Source organism: Ursus americanus, chromosome 2, assembly GCF_024610735.1.
Source record: "Ursus americanus isolate L20-20 chromosome 2, mUrsAme1.1.p, whole genome shotgun sequence".
In the NCBI taxonomy this organism is placed as follows: Eukaryota; Metazoa; Chordata; class Mammalia; order Carnivora; family Ursidae; genus Ursus; species Ursus americanus.
Window position 1 is genome coordinate 105690533 of NC_142128.1, and position 16955 is coordinate 105707487.

General features: G+C 42.0%; 1 protein-coding gene across 1 annotated transcript in view; it reads right to left on the minus strand.

Annotated features, from left to right (window-relative positions):
- Positions 1-16955, minus strand: part of KMO (kynurenine 3-monooxygenase) — a 46794-nt gene that overhangs the window by 13522 nt on the left and 16317 nt on the right. The window contains 7 exon segments of the mRNA XM_045795872.2: positions 216-287; positions 3179-3344; positions 4733-4820; positions 8375-8423; positions 13697-13786; positions 14973-15070; positions 15350-15419. Of these exon segments, the coding sequence (XP_045651828.2) occupies positions 216-287; positions 3179-3344; positions 4733-4820; positions 8375-8423; positions 13697-13786; positions 14973-15070; positions 15350-15419 (633 nt within the window).

Genomic DNA, 16955 nt, shown 5'->3' on the forward strand with positions numbered 1-16955 from the left:
ATGTGTTCTCCTTTCCACTATAAATAACTGGAATTCCTTCAGGTGTTCCCTCAGGAATCCCAAAGTTTCAACGACATAATCACTAAACAGACTAAACAGTGATGCTGGGTATACACATGCTAAGTATAAAAGTCATTAGGCATACATACAAAATACAAAAGTAATGAAAAACTTAAATTATAGATGCAAAATTACATTGATAAATTCTATATTACCGTGTTAGGAAGTGCAATCATCATAAAGGTATTTCTAGGCCAAATATGCAGATAATTCGGTTCCATGGCGTACTGTAGGGGGGAAAATTATATTTGTGTGGGATTAGTGCGTGAATGCAGAACATCTCTGAAACTGACTCTGCTCTGTCATGATCGTTTCCATAGTGATTCAACTGGTATCACACACATGGCGATATGCACACCTACTGTTTTAAAGTAGAAATTATCTTAAAAATGCTTTCTATCCTGTCTTTAGAAATCCATATAACTTAGGTGGGTTCTCGATACCAGATAAAATTCAAAATTTGAGAACAAGCTGTGAGGTGTCTTCTCTCTCTATCTCTCTTCATTTCCACACACACACAGACCCCCCCATACACATATATACATACACATTACACGCATACATACATAAACTATATATGTACGTGTCTGTGTGTGTGTGGTATTTTTATATTCTATTTTTCACCTTACTTGGGGACTTATTTGTATGAACAGAAACTAAGTTTAAATTTCACGGGCAAAATAAAATTGTACCAACAAGCCTCTTATCACTTGCTTCTGACAACATAAGTGATAGAAGGAAAGTCTTCTCTTTTTAGCGACCCCACGACAACCCAATAGCAGCAAGACTGAGTATTGATTGCTTGGGCAGATCAACTAACCCAAAGGGCCAGCGACCCTAATCCTGGAGATTCCTGGGGGCACGATACACGTAAGAACATGGAATCCGTTTCCAACCCTTTCAAGTACCCGTGACTTATTACAAAGCTCCGGGAGCACCTGTCACGTGTGTATCTTACACGGTAAGAACATAGAAAGCACGGCATAGGCTCCTCGCCAGCATTTTTACAGTTAGAGTTCTTTGTGTCTTCCTTCCTGGCCTTTCAGCTCAGAGCCTCAGAAAAAGCTCAACACGCAGACACAGAAATGCGTGTGTGCGTAAGTCTCTGCCCTCCAAGAGGTTACGTGCGGTTGACTAGGCAGATGCTGAGGTAGAAGGGTGGGAAATAAAAGCTGGGCAGGGAAGAGATTCGTGGGGCCGGGGTGCTTAAAACTACGAAGGAGTCAGAGATTAGATAGGAAGTGAAGGACGTGGCTTCTGGGTGGGGGTGAGCTTGCTGAGCAAAGCACAGACGGCAGAAACGAGGACTTTAGGAAGTGTGAGTAAGGAGACCAGCCTGGATGAGGCCCATGGTCCTTGCCTTTCCTTCTTGCTATCTTCTGACCACGTCCAAGACCTTTTAGAACTCCAAAAGATAAGAGTGGAGAAGTGGCCGCTGAAACTGATTTCTCATTTACTGCAATAGTGAAGGTTCAAACAGCCGATGACAAAGTTTGGGAGACAATACATACCCCCCACCCCCACCTCATCCTCACCGTTGGTGGTTTATATGTTGTTTTGATGTAGCAACTGTGATACCAAGAATATTTTGACGCTCACGCATATTTCATGACTCTAGAAAATAATCCTTTAAAATTTCAGCTTCTTTATTATCAAGTCATGCTCTCAACAGATATCTTTATCCAAGAGCAGTCCCCAGGTCAGTCTCCAATAATCACCACTGGGCCCTCACCACAAGTCTCTCCAAACATGTGCTTGATAAACAAAAGCAGCTTTGAGATGAGCCTCCCAACCAATTCCCTAAGCACCCCCAATATTCACCCATGCTGTCCCTCACCCAATCTTTCTCCCCCACTTCAACCCTCGGAGATGGAATGAGGAGTCTATCATGTTAAAGAAAGGGGGCATGGGACAGAGAGACAGACAAATGAGGAAAGGAAGGAAAGAAGAAGAGAAGGAAGGGAGGGAAGGGAGGAAGGAAGGAAGGGAGTTTTCCTAGGATTGTTTTGGGGCCATGTTAAAATACTCCCAGGTGTCTGGGTCCCATTGCTACGTCAAAACGCTGTTTTTTTTTTAAGAGCAGAGACTTTTTGCAAACCACTAATCATCACTATTAAATATGAACAACTAGAGAAAATAAATGGCTGTCTTAAATCTACATTAGGAGACATGAGTCCACTCAAGTGTGGGGCAATTTTTCAACAGAATCCTATTATCCTATAACCCAGAATTATCAGATCCTGGGCCACGAGAACAAGGCCCTCATGAAAACCATAAAATTAGTACTTCAGAATTACTAAATACTTTTGTGACCAGGAGGAAGAAATAGACAATGATTTAATGTTAAAATACGGATTTGACTGGCTGATACAGTTTGGCACACACCTGGTAGTATTGATAGCACTATCACAAATTGACTAGCTATTTTTATAGGCGTCTGAATTGCAAATGGGATAGATTGCATCCATACCTTAAAAACAAATGTTCTATATGCAAATCAAATTTTAATGAATGTTATTTACTTATCTTTACCTATAAGCCAAGATCCTTATTGATTTTGTTGGTATTTTAATTTCCCTTAGGAAGTTACTACATTTATTTGCTTATGACAATATAAAACACACCTAGGATGTACTTGCCTCAGGCCACATAGGGTTGAACTTGGGAACCAGGAAATGAGAAAAATGCAATGGAAATCTCTTTGCAACAACTTGGTACTCACTTTATTTAATAACTATTATTTGATACAGTCATGAGTATAAGAGATCTGGATTGTAAGTATACAGAAGGATTCCCGACCCATTTTTTTCTCCCAAGTAAAAACAGAAAAATGACATGATTATGTCAGACAAATTCCCTGTGCATTTCCAGTGGGGGAGTTGTGATGCCTCTTCTTTCCTGCCCACTCAAGAAAGCATATCTTGAAGGCAAGGGGGAGAAGTGATATTATCAAAGGGATATTTGCACACCCAACCTACTGTGCCTTACAAAGGACTGTGACAGCCCTCAGAATTCATCCAGACATGCTGCCAAGAACGAGTGCCCTAGAACACGTGTCGTCCCTCGTCCGAGAGGTGGGAGGGCTGCGGGAAGGAGCCAGAGAAGGGAAAGGACTTACATCCCCGTTCTTGGGTGGGATCGTGAGCTCCATGTACCCATGAGGAATGTACTGCTGACTGTAATCAAAGCGGGGTTTCTTCATGAGGTGACTTCTGACAGTGGAATAGGCTCCATCACATCCTACAATGAGGTCACAAGTGACATCGATGGGAACTTCGTCAGATCTGAAAAATAAAAGGTACCATTACAAAAACAGTTCAGTGGTAAAAATGATGATGTTCATCTGCTTGGGTATAAAACGTAGCAACTCAGGGGGCCACTCCTCACTTGTACGTATCTGACTTTGAGCTTGGAGGCGACAGCTATAGAATGAAGATGACAGCCCTTGTCCTGATGATAGTGTTGCTCATAAGAATGAGAATAACACTGCTGTACTCATTAATAAGGACATGCCAGGCCACGGAAGTGTGACTAAAGCTCCCTGCACAAAGGCAGGGAGTCTCGAGAAGGAGGCAGAGTGAGGCAAGGGATGGACCACAGCATGGGTGTGCCCGGGACTTGCCAAGAGCAGTGTCTAGCTTGAGTGGAGGGCATTGGAAGATAAGCTCAGGGACAGAATACAATGTGGGGAGGGAGGAGAAGAAGAGAATTTTGAATGTTAAGACAAGGTTTAAATATATTCTTCTGGCAAAAGAGAGAAAATAACTCTTTCCATTGAGGGGATGATTTATGAAGAGTGGTAATTTAGGAAAACTCATCCGGCACTGGATGTATTGAACTGGAGGCAGAGTGCAGGAGGGAGGGGACACGGAGAGGACAAGGTGAGTGTTGCGGCCTGAGTGTGCAGGTATGACAGCCCAGGGACCATGGGGCTCAGGAGAAAGACGTAGGTTCGGAAGCCATCAGGGAGTAAGAAAGACTGGGCAGGGGTCATAGATTTAATGGAGGAAACACGGAAGAGGGCACATCAAGAATGATTCTAATTATTTGGGTGATAGCACTAGGGAAGTCAGGAGCAGACACGCTTGGAGAGAAATAGGTGGTTAAAATTTGAGATGTGTTTGAGATCATGGCAAGAGGTACCTGTGAAGGTGTCAGAACAGGAAACTAGCCTGGATTAGGATTGAAGTAGGACTGAGAGTGAAGAGAGTGGAGACAGAGGCACAGGCTAGAGAGGTTCACTTTAGCGAAGTGAATTTATAAGTGGTTGCTGAGTGAACTGGGAACCCATGACACAACCCAAGAATGGGACATGGGTCTAAGAACTTTAGAGGAAACAGAGGCAGCCAAGGAGAGGCAGACCAACCGTTTCCAGAAAGAGGAGAGGAAATGCAGGGCAGTGGAGGGCCATCTGTTTCAAGGGCAGAGAGCGTTTGAAGAGGGTGACCACCATTGTGGAACGTGGTAGGACGCTGAGCCAGCACGAGAACCAAGAAGATTCACTGGGGTAGGTGTTTAGAAGGCAGCCAAGGCTGGTGTTTGATCTGAAATTCTTTGAATCCCTTTTAGTAATCATTTAACTCTTTCAAATAAGCCAGAGAACAAAGTTTACAGATACGGTTCTCCGCGTCAGCCCTTCACCTCCGCAGTCAATAGGGGGACCGGTGATTACCCAAGCACTGTGATCACTCCTTCCTCAGGGTTACATTTCAACAGCCTGTGGCTGAAGTGCACCTTTGCGTTGGGGTATTTCTCAACAGCTGAGGAGACAAAGAAGAAAACCAAAGAGCAATGAAATTCCAATTCTCATTTCACTTAATCAAATTGAAATAGCCATCATTCTCTGAGAACAGCAGGACAGAGATGTTTATTCTTAAGAATGTAAAAATGAAGTACTTAAAATGGTAATTTGACAACCATTTGGCAAATGTTCCAGGATAATTTGGTAGTAAAAGTGATGAATACAAACCAACTATCCTCGTCCTCAAAAAAAAAAAAAAAAAAAGAAAAGAAAGAAAGAAAGAAAGAAAACCCACAAAAAAACACCAAAAAACAACAATAAAACAATTCCCACCAATTCCACTATGGACATTTTTACATTGCTATGATGGTTGTCACCCTAGAAAAGAAGCAGGCATCACATATTTTAAAAGTTGCCTCTAACTTAAGAATATACTTGTGATTAGAAATACTCAGCCAAACTCCTTTCTCATGCTATGCCTGATTCTTTATCTCTTTTTAGTAAGTCTCTAGACTTCTGAGTCATGTTGTCACAATTTTTTTAATGTTTTTTTATTATATTATGTTAGTCACCATACAGTACATCCCTGGTTTCTGATGTAAAGTTCAATGATTCATTAGTTGTGTATAACACCCAGTGCACCATGCAATACGTGCCCTCCTTACTACCCATCAGCAGCCAATCCCATTCCCCAGCCCCCCTCCCCTCTGAAGCCCTCAGTTTGTTTCTCAGAGCCCACAAATATTTTTGATACTAATTCTTTTTGTAATCAAACACCAGAATACTTAGAGAAAAAAATGAGTAAGAAGATTTAAAACTTCTCAATAAAGAGAATCGAATTATTTTGGTGCTTTTTTATTTTGCCTGCTAGAAATCTATAGAAAGTAGTGAATTCATCATATTCTTGTCATAGCAGTAAAATATTATTTTTGTCCCTATTAATTCTCATGGATAGGAGGCCCATAATTACAGGCTCCTTATTGTCATTAAAGCTACAAATCAGATCTATTCATCTATGTTTAAGAAATCTTTTGGAAAATAACTTCAGAGAAATCAGAGTTTATTGGAACCACTGTGGATATCTTTTATAAACACAAAATGTGTTTGTGGAATCAATCTTTTAAAAAATTAAATTAAATTAATTTTTTATTTGGGGCATCTGGGTGGCTCAGTCCGTGGAATCGAGTTCCACATCAGGCTCCTTGCTCAGCGGAGTATCTGCTTCTCCCTCTGCCTGCTGCTCCCCCTGCTTGTGCTCTCTCTCTCTCTCTGTCAAATAAATAAATAAAATCTTAAAAAAATATATTTTTTATTTAAGTGTATACTAATACATCCCAAAGAATTTTCCACAAAACACTACTCCTGGAATATGCTTCCTAACAAAAACCATTTTGTGGTCCAAGCCATTAGCAAAAATGCTAATACGCTGACCCCCCAAGCTGTGCGGTCCTGGTCCGCAGCCACATGGGGCTAGTCGGAATGGAGATGTGTTACACACACTGGGTTTTGGCAACTCAGTACAAAAAAAAAAAAAGTATTGTATTGATTACACATTGAAATAGTAATATTTTGGCTATATTAGGTTAAAATATATTGTTAAACTTAAGTTCACCTGTTTCTTTTTTGGTTTTTAAATGCGATTAATATAAAGTTTAAATTACACATGTGGCTGCCATTTGTGGCCATGTCTTGGATAGCACTGCTCTAGAAAATCCACGATGCAGACCATCAGAATAAAGGCCCTGACAAAGACTGCAGGAAAACTTATAAAACTTGTTTCATGCAGGGTTTATCACACTGCCTTGACCACATGTCCTTTTCCTGCTTGTTTGCTTAACGATTATTAACAGCCCCCCCAGTGAACCATGAAACAATTGTTCAGGGCAATGATTTTGTTCCTGAGTCTTGGGGAGGGGGTGGTGCTGTTCAGTCAGGAGCAAGCATTTGCGCGTGGAAGCCGACGGCTCACCCATTTGTGTAAAGAATCACTCCCGTGTGAAAGAATTTATATGTCAAACAACGTTTAGGAGCGAAGAGAGTCTGCATTCATTTTATTCACGCATTTATGAAATTACACACCGTGTAGCACATTCCTAAGGAAACTAGGTCTGGGAGCTTCTGGTCTGTCCACCAAGATCAGCTCTTGCCAAGCTGCAGCTCCTACAGTTAGCAGATGTTTCATGTGTCATGTTGGAGGCACTGACTCTAGGGGATAAGGGCACGGACTTTGGAGTACAGGCTCCAGCTCCAGCCCGGACTCTACCACTGATTAACAGTGTGGGCTGCTGGGGGGTGGGGTGGGGCTCCAGAAGCCGCCTTCACCACCTGTAGAACTGAGGGAAAAGAGTTCCCACCTCACAGAGCTGTTGGGAGGGCTATAGAAATGAGATTTCTATACTTCCTGGTGCCTCCGCGAATGTTTGCTCTCATTTTTATCCTAATAAATTCAGAGGATGCACTAAAGAGATTAAGGTCTGCTCTCGACTACTTTTTAAAAAGCTGTTTGGGGGCTTCTGGAGATCAATATAATATACCAAGCAACCTACCCCCCCCAACATCTACCCATCCAAAGGATAGTCTTGCAAATATAAGTAAAGAAGTAGAATTAAGAAGAATACTAAGCCCTATTTCTGAAGTCCCTGGTGAATCAGCAGGAGTGAGCTTCGCCGATGACTCCTGCCAGTTCAATCCAATCCAACAGACACACCGCAAACTCTTGCTGGGTAGGGGGCTGTGCAGACACACAGATAAACCATGTAGAAACTCTGCTCTCCAAAACTCAGAGGCTGCGGAATTGCACAGAGGAACTGATTTGAAAAATAGCAGAATTATTCAAGTGTCATGCTCTGTGGGGGATGGACCTGATTAGTGCAAATGCTGACGAGGTGAAAAAACTTACGATCAAGGGCTACCTGGCAGGTGATTGAACTGATTATCCAAGCTGCAAATTTGCAATCCAGGGGCTTTTCCATGAACGGGTGGGTCTGAAACACATTGAAGTCTTCGGGGCATATTTCACAACGTCCTCTTTTTCAACCTCCTACACCCTCTATCTACTTGTTCTCCTACAAATATCACGAGCCTTTGCCCCCCTCTGCCCCCTGTGCTCTAGCTTTAGTCTGGGGCTTGGCTGATGCGCCCAGGGATTATCGCAATACTCTGAAGACCACAGCCCTCTTCAGCCTCCAACTGCTGCCTTTCATCTCTCTGTAGTGCGGAGCTAATTGTGCCACTTTGCCTGTCCTTCGAGGGTATCTGCTGTTCCTCTAGTCCCTGAGTTCTTCAGGGAGTGAGCACTCATTCAATCCAGTGCTCAGAAGGCAACAGGAATTTAATGCGGGACGAACAAATGATTTTTATTTAGATCAGTGACAAGATGAGAGAGAAAGACACTGGATGGTGTACCACTACTAGTTTTCAAGGACTTTGTACTGTACGTAGCCTGGCACTAATAACGCGTGAACAACCCATGAAAAGGAATCATAAGCAAATCCCAGTAAGTCATGTGACAAGGTTAGTTAGGCTCATGGACTTTACTGAAATGACAATTGCTGAATAAAGCATTGGACTTACCAGTCAATAGGTCCTTGTTTAGATTTTCTCTGCTTATAGAAAGAATATACTGCAAGAAAAATACAGTAGATACTGTTTGCTTCTGGAGAATAGACCAATACCTCTCACATTATTCACTAAGCAATAGGAAATATCTAGCAGAACGTTGCAAGCTTAGTTTTATAGCCATTTAACTAAGTAGCCTTTTTAAAAAAGATAAACACTTTAACCAAATACATACAATACAATGTTCAAGTTTAAACTTAGGCTTTTTAAGGTTTGATACCACAAAAATCAAATCCTCGTCTTATAGCAAAAAATGTTATTTTCACTAAGATAGTTTTGCTTTAACAACATCTCAGAAATCTCATATTTTCATCTTAGGTCTCCAAATCAAGCTGTTAGAAAAACTTCAGTAATGACAGCATCACTAGAATAAACGTGCTATTCCCTAGAGAGACTACTTTGAAGGCACTCATTTCAATGTGAAAGGAGTGTGGTGGGGGAAGGGTTCGTGGGGGGGGGGTAGTAGAATCAGCCCTCCCTGGGACACATGTTCTTTTCTCCTGACTTTATAGGACAATTCAACAGGGCTGACTGTTCCCTGAGGCACAGTGGGCACAGCGCCTAGGGCCCACATACTTTTAGGGGGCCATGAAAATGTTGTAATTTCAGTTGATACTAAAATCAGAAGAAAAAAAATATAATGAATATATGAGAATGAATCCAGTCTGGATTAATCTTTATACCAATGCACTCATAAAATCTAATTTTTAATATTTATTTTTTCAGAGAGAGAGGGACCCACAAAAACAAAAGTGCCTACTCAGAGTCCACAAAGTCTTAACGCAGACTTGCAATTCAGGGTGAGTCTAGTCTTCAAAAATTTAAAGCATATGTTTCCCAAATTTAGAAATACCACATCATTTAATCCAAATATGCTAATTTATAAATCTTCACCTCATCCAAAAGTAGACATTTAATATTAACAGATAAACCTATAGTTGGTATAAAAATAACTCGGTCATGCTATAAAGACAATGACTGAGGACACAACTTCCTGTGTCTTTGCTATAAATTAAAATTAACGGGACTTGTTCATTCTTTGCCTCTTTGTTCTGTTTTTCAGTCTTCCGTGTCATTAATCACCTCGTTTCGATGGAAACCACACTTGTTATTCATAGTATGTGAGGAGACATTTAAATTAGGAAGTCTCATTTACGTGGGGAAAATATTCTTTCTTTATCAGTTGCGAGGCTCGATTGACTCTGTACGTTAACTACACTGGAATTAAAGAAAATTTTCAAAATATATTTTTCTGCATCGTTAACAAAATTGGGGAGCTCTGACCTGCTCTGTATATCAGGGAATATTTTGATAGTTCCCAGGGCAATTTGGGAGGGAGACTGCAGGAACCAGGAAGACTGGAAGAGTCTGGCCCGGGCAAGGAGAAGGGCAGAGAAAACAGGTGGAGGAGGGAGGCTCAGAGAAGGGGGGAAGCCAATAGAAGGTTTGCAGAAATCCTGGGGTCACAGGGAGGGCTTTGCACTTCCACAGGCTGTGGAACTGAGCGATTCAAAACAATTTCATGTAGGCCCCGTGTTTGACCCTGTTATAAAAGTAACAATGCAAACCAAAGAGAGGTGCCTGCAAATTTAGAGTGACTGAATTCTTAAGAACCTAGAATGGCAGGATCCGTGGGCAAGCGCTCATTTCCTGCCTCTTCTAATATACTGAAGGCCCCAAATGGGAACTCCCACCAACACCTCCACCTTCTCAGGCATCAGTGGAGTTGAAGCTGCCCCCTCCTGTCTCCCTTGGCTCTGGGGGCAAGAAAGCCACCTTCAGGCTCAAGGCCAGGTCACCCTGCTCATCTAACTTTCCTGATATTCTGAACCATGTCTTCCTCCTTGGTCTACACAGACTCTATTGGCTCAATTTCCGGGGGTGCGGGGGATAATGATGTTGGAATTGGCCTACGTGGCTAATTTGTTGTGAATCCAAGACAAAAGTGGGACGATTACTACGGTCACTGTCAATTTAGCAAAAGTAAAGAGTGCAACTAATCAAGCCTGCCCAGCGCTCCTGGGAGCACCTTCTACACCGCGCTTTGCTGGCCACTGTGCATGACCCACCCGCCCTGTGTCTCCCTTGATGCTGACCTCGTGTACCCATGCAGTCTACCTCTTCATCTGTAAAGCAAGGTGGGTGGATTCAAAGAGCCCAAGGTTGCTGATCGCTGTAAGATTCTGTTATGCAAAAGTGCATTATACGTTTTCTTATCCAATACACATTTGGCACTAAAAAATTTACATTTTTTTAGAATTCTGGTCTCACCCAACTCCCCTCCATAGATAGACCTTCACTGAATTGGGAAAATGCCATTTTGGCTCCGATTTAATATTTAAACAAAATGTCTGTTTCACACCTCACTTTCTCTGTGAGGTCTTTGAAAACCAAAGCTACCTCCTCTCTGAACCACACAGCTGAGCATCACTCAGAAGAGTCCTTTCTTCAAGAACCTGAATACCATCTGTCCTCACGAGGTTGCAGGCTCTTCTCCCGGTCCTCGGGTCCTTGGTACATAGCACAAGCACGGGGTGTGGCACACAGAAGGACAGTTGTTTACGGAAAGGCTACAGTTGTTACTACATCTTACAGGGCCCGGTGTGTGTGAACCTTATGTTTCTTTCCTACAGCACCAAGCCCAGGTTGGGGCTGATGAAACAGGACATATTAATTATCCAAAAACGTTGATCTGACTATGGATGGTCAGTAGACTTCCTTCTGCTTCCTTCTCCTGCCAGGCTCATGCATTAAGACTCTGTACCTATGTTTTTATAACCCCCAACTCAGTGGGTTCTTATTTTAGAAAGTCACTAAATGGAAAATTTTGATCCTTCCCCGCCACCCTCCCATCCCCATAGGCACTTAGTTATTGGACTGTTTTACTTTTCAGCCACTTTTTAAGCAAATTTTAATTGTAGTAGAACACACATGGTATAACATTTACTGTCTTAACTCTTTTTAAGTGTACGTTCCGTGGCATTTGGTCCATTCACATGGCTGTGCGACCATCCGTACCATGCATCGACTGAGCGCTTTATCTTGCACGTCTGAAACTCTCTGCCCATTAAACAATGGCTCCCCATTTCTCCCTCCCCCCGAGGCCCTGGCAACCACCATCGCACCTTCTGTTTCCATGCATTCATCTTCTCTAGATACTCACATAGGTGTAATAGTGTACCTGCCCTTCTGTGACTGGCTTAGTTCACTTAGTATAAAGTTCTCCAGTTTCAACCATGTTGTAGCAGGTGTCAGGATTTCTTTTCTTTTCTTTTTTTTTTAAAGGCTGAATAGTATTCCAATGTATATTGTATAGAAAACCTCCCCTTCTCCTCTAGGGAGTGTCTTCATTACTTGCACTTACTACCAATCTCACAACACTCTGACACTAGATTGGGGGGGGGGTGTCCTCCACCAGAAGTTCCCATGACCCCCTCTTTGCTAGAGCAGCTCACAGAACTCAGGAAAACAGCTGATTTACTCTTTATCAGTGTATTATGAAAGGATATGATCAAGGGTGCAGATGAACATCCAGATGGAAAGATGTGTAGGGCGAGATACGTGCCTGCCCTCTCTGGGTGTGCTACTCTCCCACCAGCACCTTTGTGTGCTCACGAACCTGGAAGCTCTCTGAACCCCATACTTTTGGGACTTTTGTGGAGACTCCCTCACATGGACATGATGGATTATTAACTCCACTTCCAGCCCCTCTCCCTTCTCTGGGAAAATTCCAAGCTTCTAATTATGTCTCGGTCTTTCTGTTGACCAGCCCCCATCCACGAGCCCACCAGGGCTTTGTTCATTAGAACAAAAGATACTCTTATCACCTAGGAAATTCCAAGGGATTTAGAAGCTATGTGTTAGGAACCACAAAGACCAAATATTAGAACAAAAGATCTCCTAGTGCTTTTATCATTTAGGAAATTACAAGAGTTTTAGAAGTTCTGGGCCAGGAACCAGGGGCAGAAACCAATGTATATTTTCTATTATCTTACATTTCGTTTATCCATCCATCCATTGATGGACTTTTGGGTCACTTCTGCTTTTTGACTCTTGTGAATAATGCCGCTATGATCATGAGTGTGCAAATATTTCTTCAAGTCCCTGTCTTCAGTTCTGTTGGATAGATACCCAGAAGGGGAACTACACATCACATGGAAATTCTATTTTTAATTTTGGGAGGAACCACTGGACTGTTTTCCATAGCGGCTGCGCCATTTTATATTCCTACCAACAATGCTCAGCTGTTCCAATTCCTCCACATCTTCCCCAACACTAATTATCTTCTGTTTCTCTGTTTTCTGATAGCAGCATCCTCACAGGGGGGAGGTGCTTCAAGCACCACACAGACCTTGTTCCCGTGAGCGCCTGTTCTTTCTCTTGCTGCCCAACGTGCGGTCCACACGCCAGCAGCAAGGACACCACCTGGGTGTGTTTAGGATGCGTAATCTCAGCCTCCATCCTGGCTCCAAATGGTCAGACCGTGCATTTCAACAAGATCCCAGCAGAATCAGAGAATTGCTGATCCCCCTGCAATGGGAGCTCTGTGGGAGCTCAGAGACTCAAAGAATACAAACCTCACTTGGGTTCTGCACTTAATAACACGAGGCCTTGTTGGATGAAGCAAGTTAGGCTTTTCTCTGGTTGATAGATGTTTGGTACATTCATTCTCAAAGGAACAAACTTAGAAGGTATAAATATTTGATAAAAATACATACTTTCCCCAACTCTTGTGTGTTACCGTGTAAAGATAAGAAAAACACAAAGCAGGATAATGGATTTTCTTTTGTGAACTACATCACCATCTGGCCTCTGTTGTTTTAGGAATTATACGGCACTGAAAACATTTTTGGTTCATTCTATAAATTCCATTATAATTAAATTTGGGGCAACAGAGTCAGTTTGGGGAAAACCCTCTAGAGTCGTTCTTGCATTGTATGCTTGGCAATAAATACATGGTAATCTTCTCTATGTAACTGAAAGCAGATGGGAGAGAAAGGGTGTCCTAGGCCACCACGAGCGATGCATACGGGCAAAAAAGAGCCTAATAGTGATGACAACGTAACTAACTCCTATTGAATGGTTATTAGAAACTGGGCCCTATTTAAGGGTCTCCTGTCAATTAACTTGTTAACTAGTATATGTTTCTGAATGGTAGACTGACACAGGCAATGTCGAAGATAGGTCTAGAGAGGAGAGGAGGGACCAATAAGCAAGTATCAAGTTCCAGACATTAGACTCAAGTGTAAGCAAACACTGTCTTCAGGGTAAACAGACCTGTGACTTGGTCCCGTAGGGAATTGTAGACTTTTTCCCTGAAAGAGAGTGAATCATTCTTGCTCTCATGGGAATGCCTTGGGATACAATCTGAAATAAAACCAGAAGTATCTATTTCAATTACCATAACACGGCATCATGCAAATAACATACATACTGGTTTTAAAATGATTTTTCAAATATTTTCAAAAAATTAAAAATTAATGCAAAGGATGATGGAAGCATAGTATGATGGAAACTTAATGAAAAGTATGTTCCTGCAAATTTTTTTTTTTTTAACCTTTAGATTTTGGAATTGACTTAAATTGTATCTGGTCTAAATCACATATTACAACTCAGGAAAATGGTTCAGTGTCAAAGAGGTTATTAGTGATATTCTGGTGATCACAAAACAGAGTAATGCATGAGGAGTAAAACCCAGGGCTCCCGAAGCCCCATGCAGAGTGTTTTCCTAGACACACATCTGTGGAAAGCTGTGGAGTTAGGAACTGGGACCTGTACTGACTTATATTATCATCTCAAAGACATGTTGTCAGCAAATGTACTATCAGCAAAATATATTACTTCTGTTCATGTCTCCAAGCGACACGCTAGACAGTGAGAAGTTGGGCAACCTTGAGACCGTATCAGGAAAATCTACAGACCCACAATCTTTATCCAAACCCTTGGGGCCCATTGGTTTCAGGGTTCACAGGTTTCAAATTTTAGATCGGTTAGGTAGTGCATATGCGGATAGCAGAGAACGCCCCGTGGACTCTGGGGCACGACCCCATCACTGAGCACAATGTAGCTGTAGCAAAACATTCACACTACGTGAGACTGTTTACAAAGCCGTAAAAAGCCTCACATCAGGTCAGGTTTGCTGCTGAATGGGTGATGAAAAGCTTTCTGTTTCCAGAGCTTTGTAGAGCTCAGGATAGGAGGTGATGGACCCGTATGGTCGAAAGAATGGGATTCGCAGGCCTCTTCTCATCAGGATGCTACGTCAGGTCACACCTTCTGTGGGTCGAGACCCACCAGCCCATTGCGAACCCAGTGTCAGAAGCGATGATGGGGGGGGGGTGTTGCAGGATCCCGCTGCTCCCCATCATTCTCCAGTCCCCCCGGCTGCCTCAAGTGTCCAATGTTCACCCTCTGGCCCAAATTAGAAGTTTGAAAACCTCTGCAGAATGCATTTGCATCCAAGGCTCTTGGCATTAGGCGGTGCTTTGAGCCGGGCTGAAGTCAAGAGCATGCAGTTGTTGGAAAATGGCAAGTATTAGCTTTCACAAGGTACCTGATCCTCCAGGCCAATCGCCTTCAAGGCTTGTCGTCCTCTATAAGAAAGGGCCAAGTTAATGCTTCTTCCACGGGAAAGTTGAGCCACTCGGATATCTAAGACATTGAAAGTAGACTCCGTATTATATCTTAGGACAGGAGAAGAATACAGGATCTCAACAACTGGGGTTTTTAGAACCAAATGAAAAGACCTTGTTAGCTCCTTTAAAGAAAACACTAATACTTGTGATTTTGTATTAAATTAAATTTAGATAGTTGAGGTGGTTAAAAAAAATCTAAGTTCCTCTTTCTAAAGAACTATCTTTTTAAAATCTGAAGAGAAAGATGTCAGAGAATCAGAATTTTCACATCTCACGATTTTCGGTATTGTCTTACCTTCCCTAGCTTCATATACATCAACTTGGAAATTTCTCTTTGCAAGGAAGCATGCATTTAATGATCCAACCTAGGAATCAAAGCAATTTTTTTCATATTTTTATCTGATTCCACAAATATAGGGAAATTTCACTGGCAAAATGCAACATTGTGTGTAACCGTACTTGTATTAGCCTTGGCTGTCCAATCGATTTACTCAATCACCAGAAGAAAGCAAAATTAATGGGATGAACTCAAGATCAAATAGTATGATTTCAGAGGCAGCTTCGGCCTTTTTTTTTTTTAAAGATTTTATTTATTTATTTGACAGAGATAGAGACAGCCAGCGAAAGAGGGAACACAAGCAGGGGGAGTGGGAGAGGAAGAAGCAGGCTCACAGCGGAGGAGCCTAATGTGGGGCTCGATCCCAGAACGCTAGGATCACGCCCTGAGCCGAAGGCAGACGCTTAACCGCTGTGCCACCCAGGCGCCCCTTTGGCCTTTTTTTTTAACCTTTTTATAGTGAGATAATTTTCATACAGAAAGATCATAAAATGTGTACAGTTTACAGAATACTTAGAAAGCAAACATCCATGTAACTACCACTCTGGTAGAAAACAGAATATTGCTGCCAACCCTCCATAGCTCTCCCCACCTGCTCTCCAGTTATGATCCCCAACCTTTCACTCAGGAGTAAATGTTATTCTGACTTTTGTAATAACCCATCCTTGTTTATGAATCACATAATTAGAATCCCACTTATGTATCTTCTCTTCTTTAACTCAACAAAATGCTTCTGAGATTCATTTATATAATTGTACATAAACTCCAGGCCATCCACTTTCATTACTGTATGATTCTTCACTGCATACAATCTCACAGGTTATTTACCTGTTCCACTGTTGAAGGACATTTGAGTTGTTTCTGGTCTGAGAATATTTTTCCCACTTTTATAATTGACATATAACATTGTATAAAGTTAATGTATACCATACAATGATTTGATAAATGTATATATTATGAAATGATGGCCTGGGAATATTATTCACAAGGCTGCAGGGATGAGATACCACCTCACACCAGTCAGAATGGATAAAATGAACAAGTCAGGAAACAACAGATGTTGGTGAGAATGGGGAGAAAGGAGACCCTCCTATGCTGTTGGTGGGAATGCAAGCTGGTGCAGCCACTCTGGAGAACAGTATGGAGTTCCCTCAAGACGTTAAAAATAGATCTACCCTATGACCCAGCAATTGCACTACTACAAATTTACCCAAAGTATACAAACATAATGATCTGAAGGGGTACTTGCCCCCCAATGTTTATAGCAGCAATGCCCACAATAGCCAAACTATGGAAAGAGCCCAGATATCCCTTGACAGATGAAGGGACAAAGAAGATGTGGTCTATATAGACAATGGAATAGTACTCAGTCAACAGAAAGAATGAAATCTTGCCATTTGCAACGACATGGATGGAACTAGAAGGTATTATGCTGAGTGAAATAAGTCAGAGAAAGACAAATACATGATTTCACTCATATGTGGAATTTAAGAAACAAAACAGATGAATGGAGGGGAAGGGAGGGGAGAATAAAATAAGATGAAATCGGAGAGGGAAACAATCC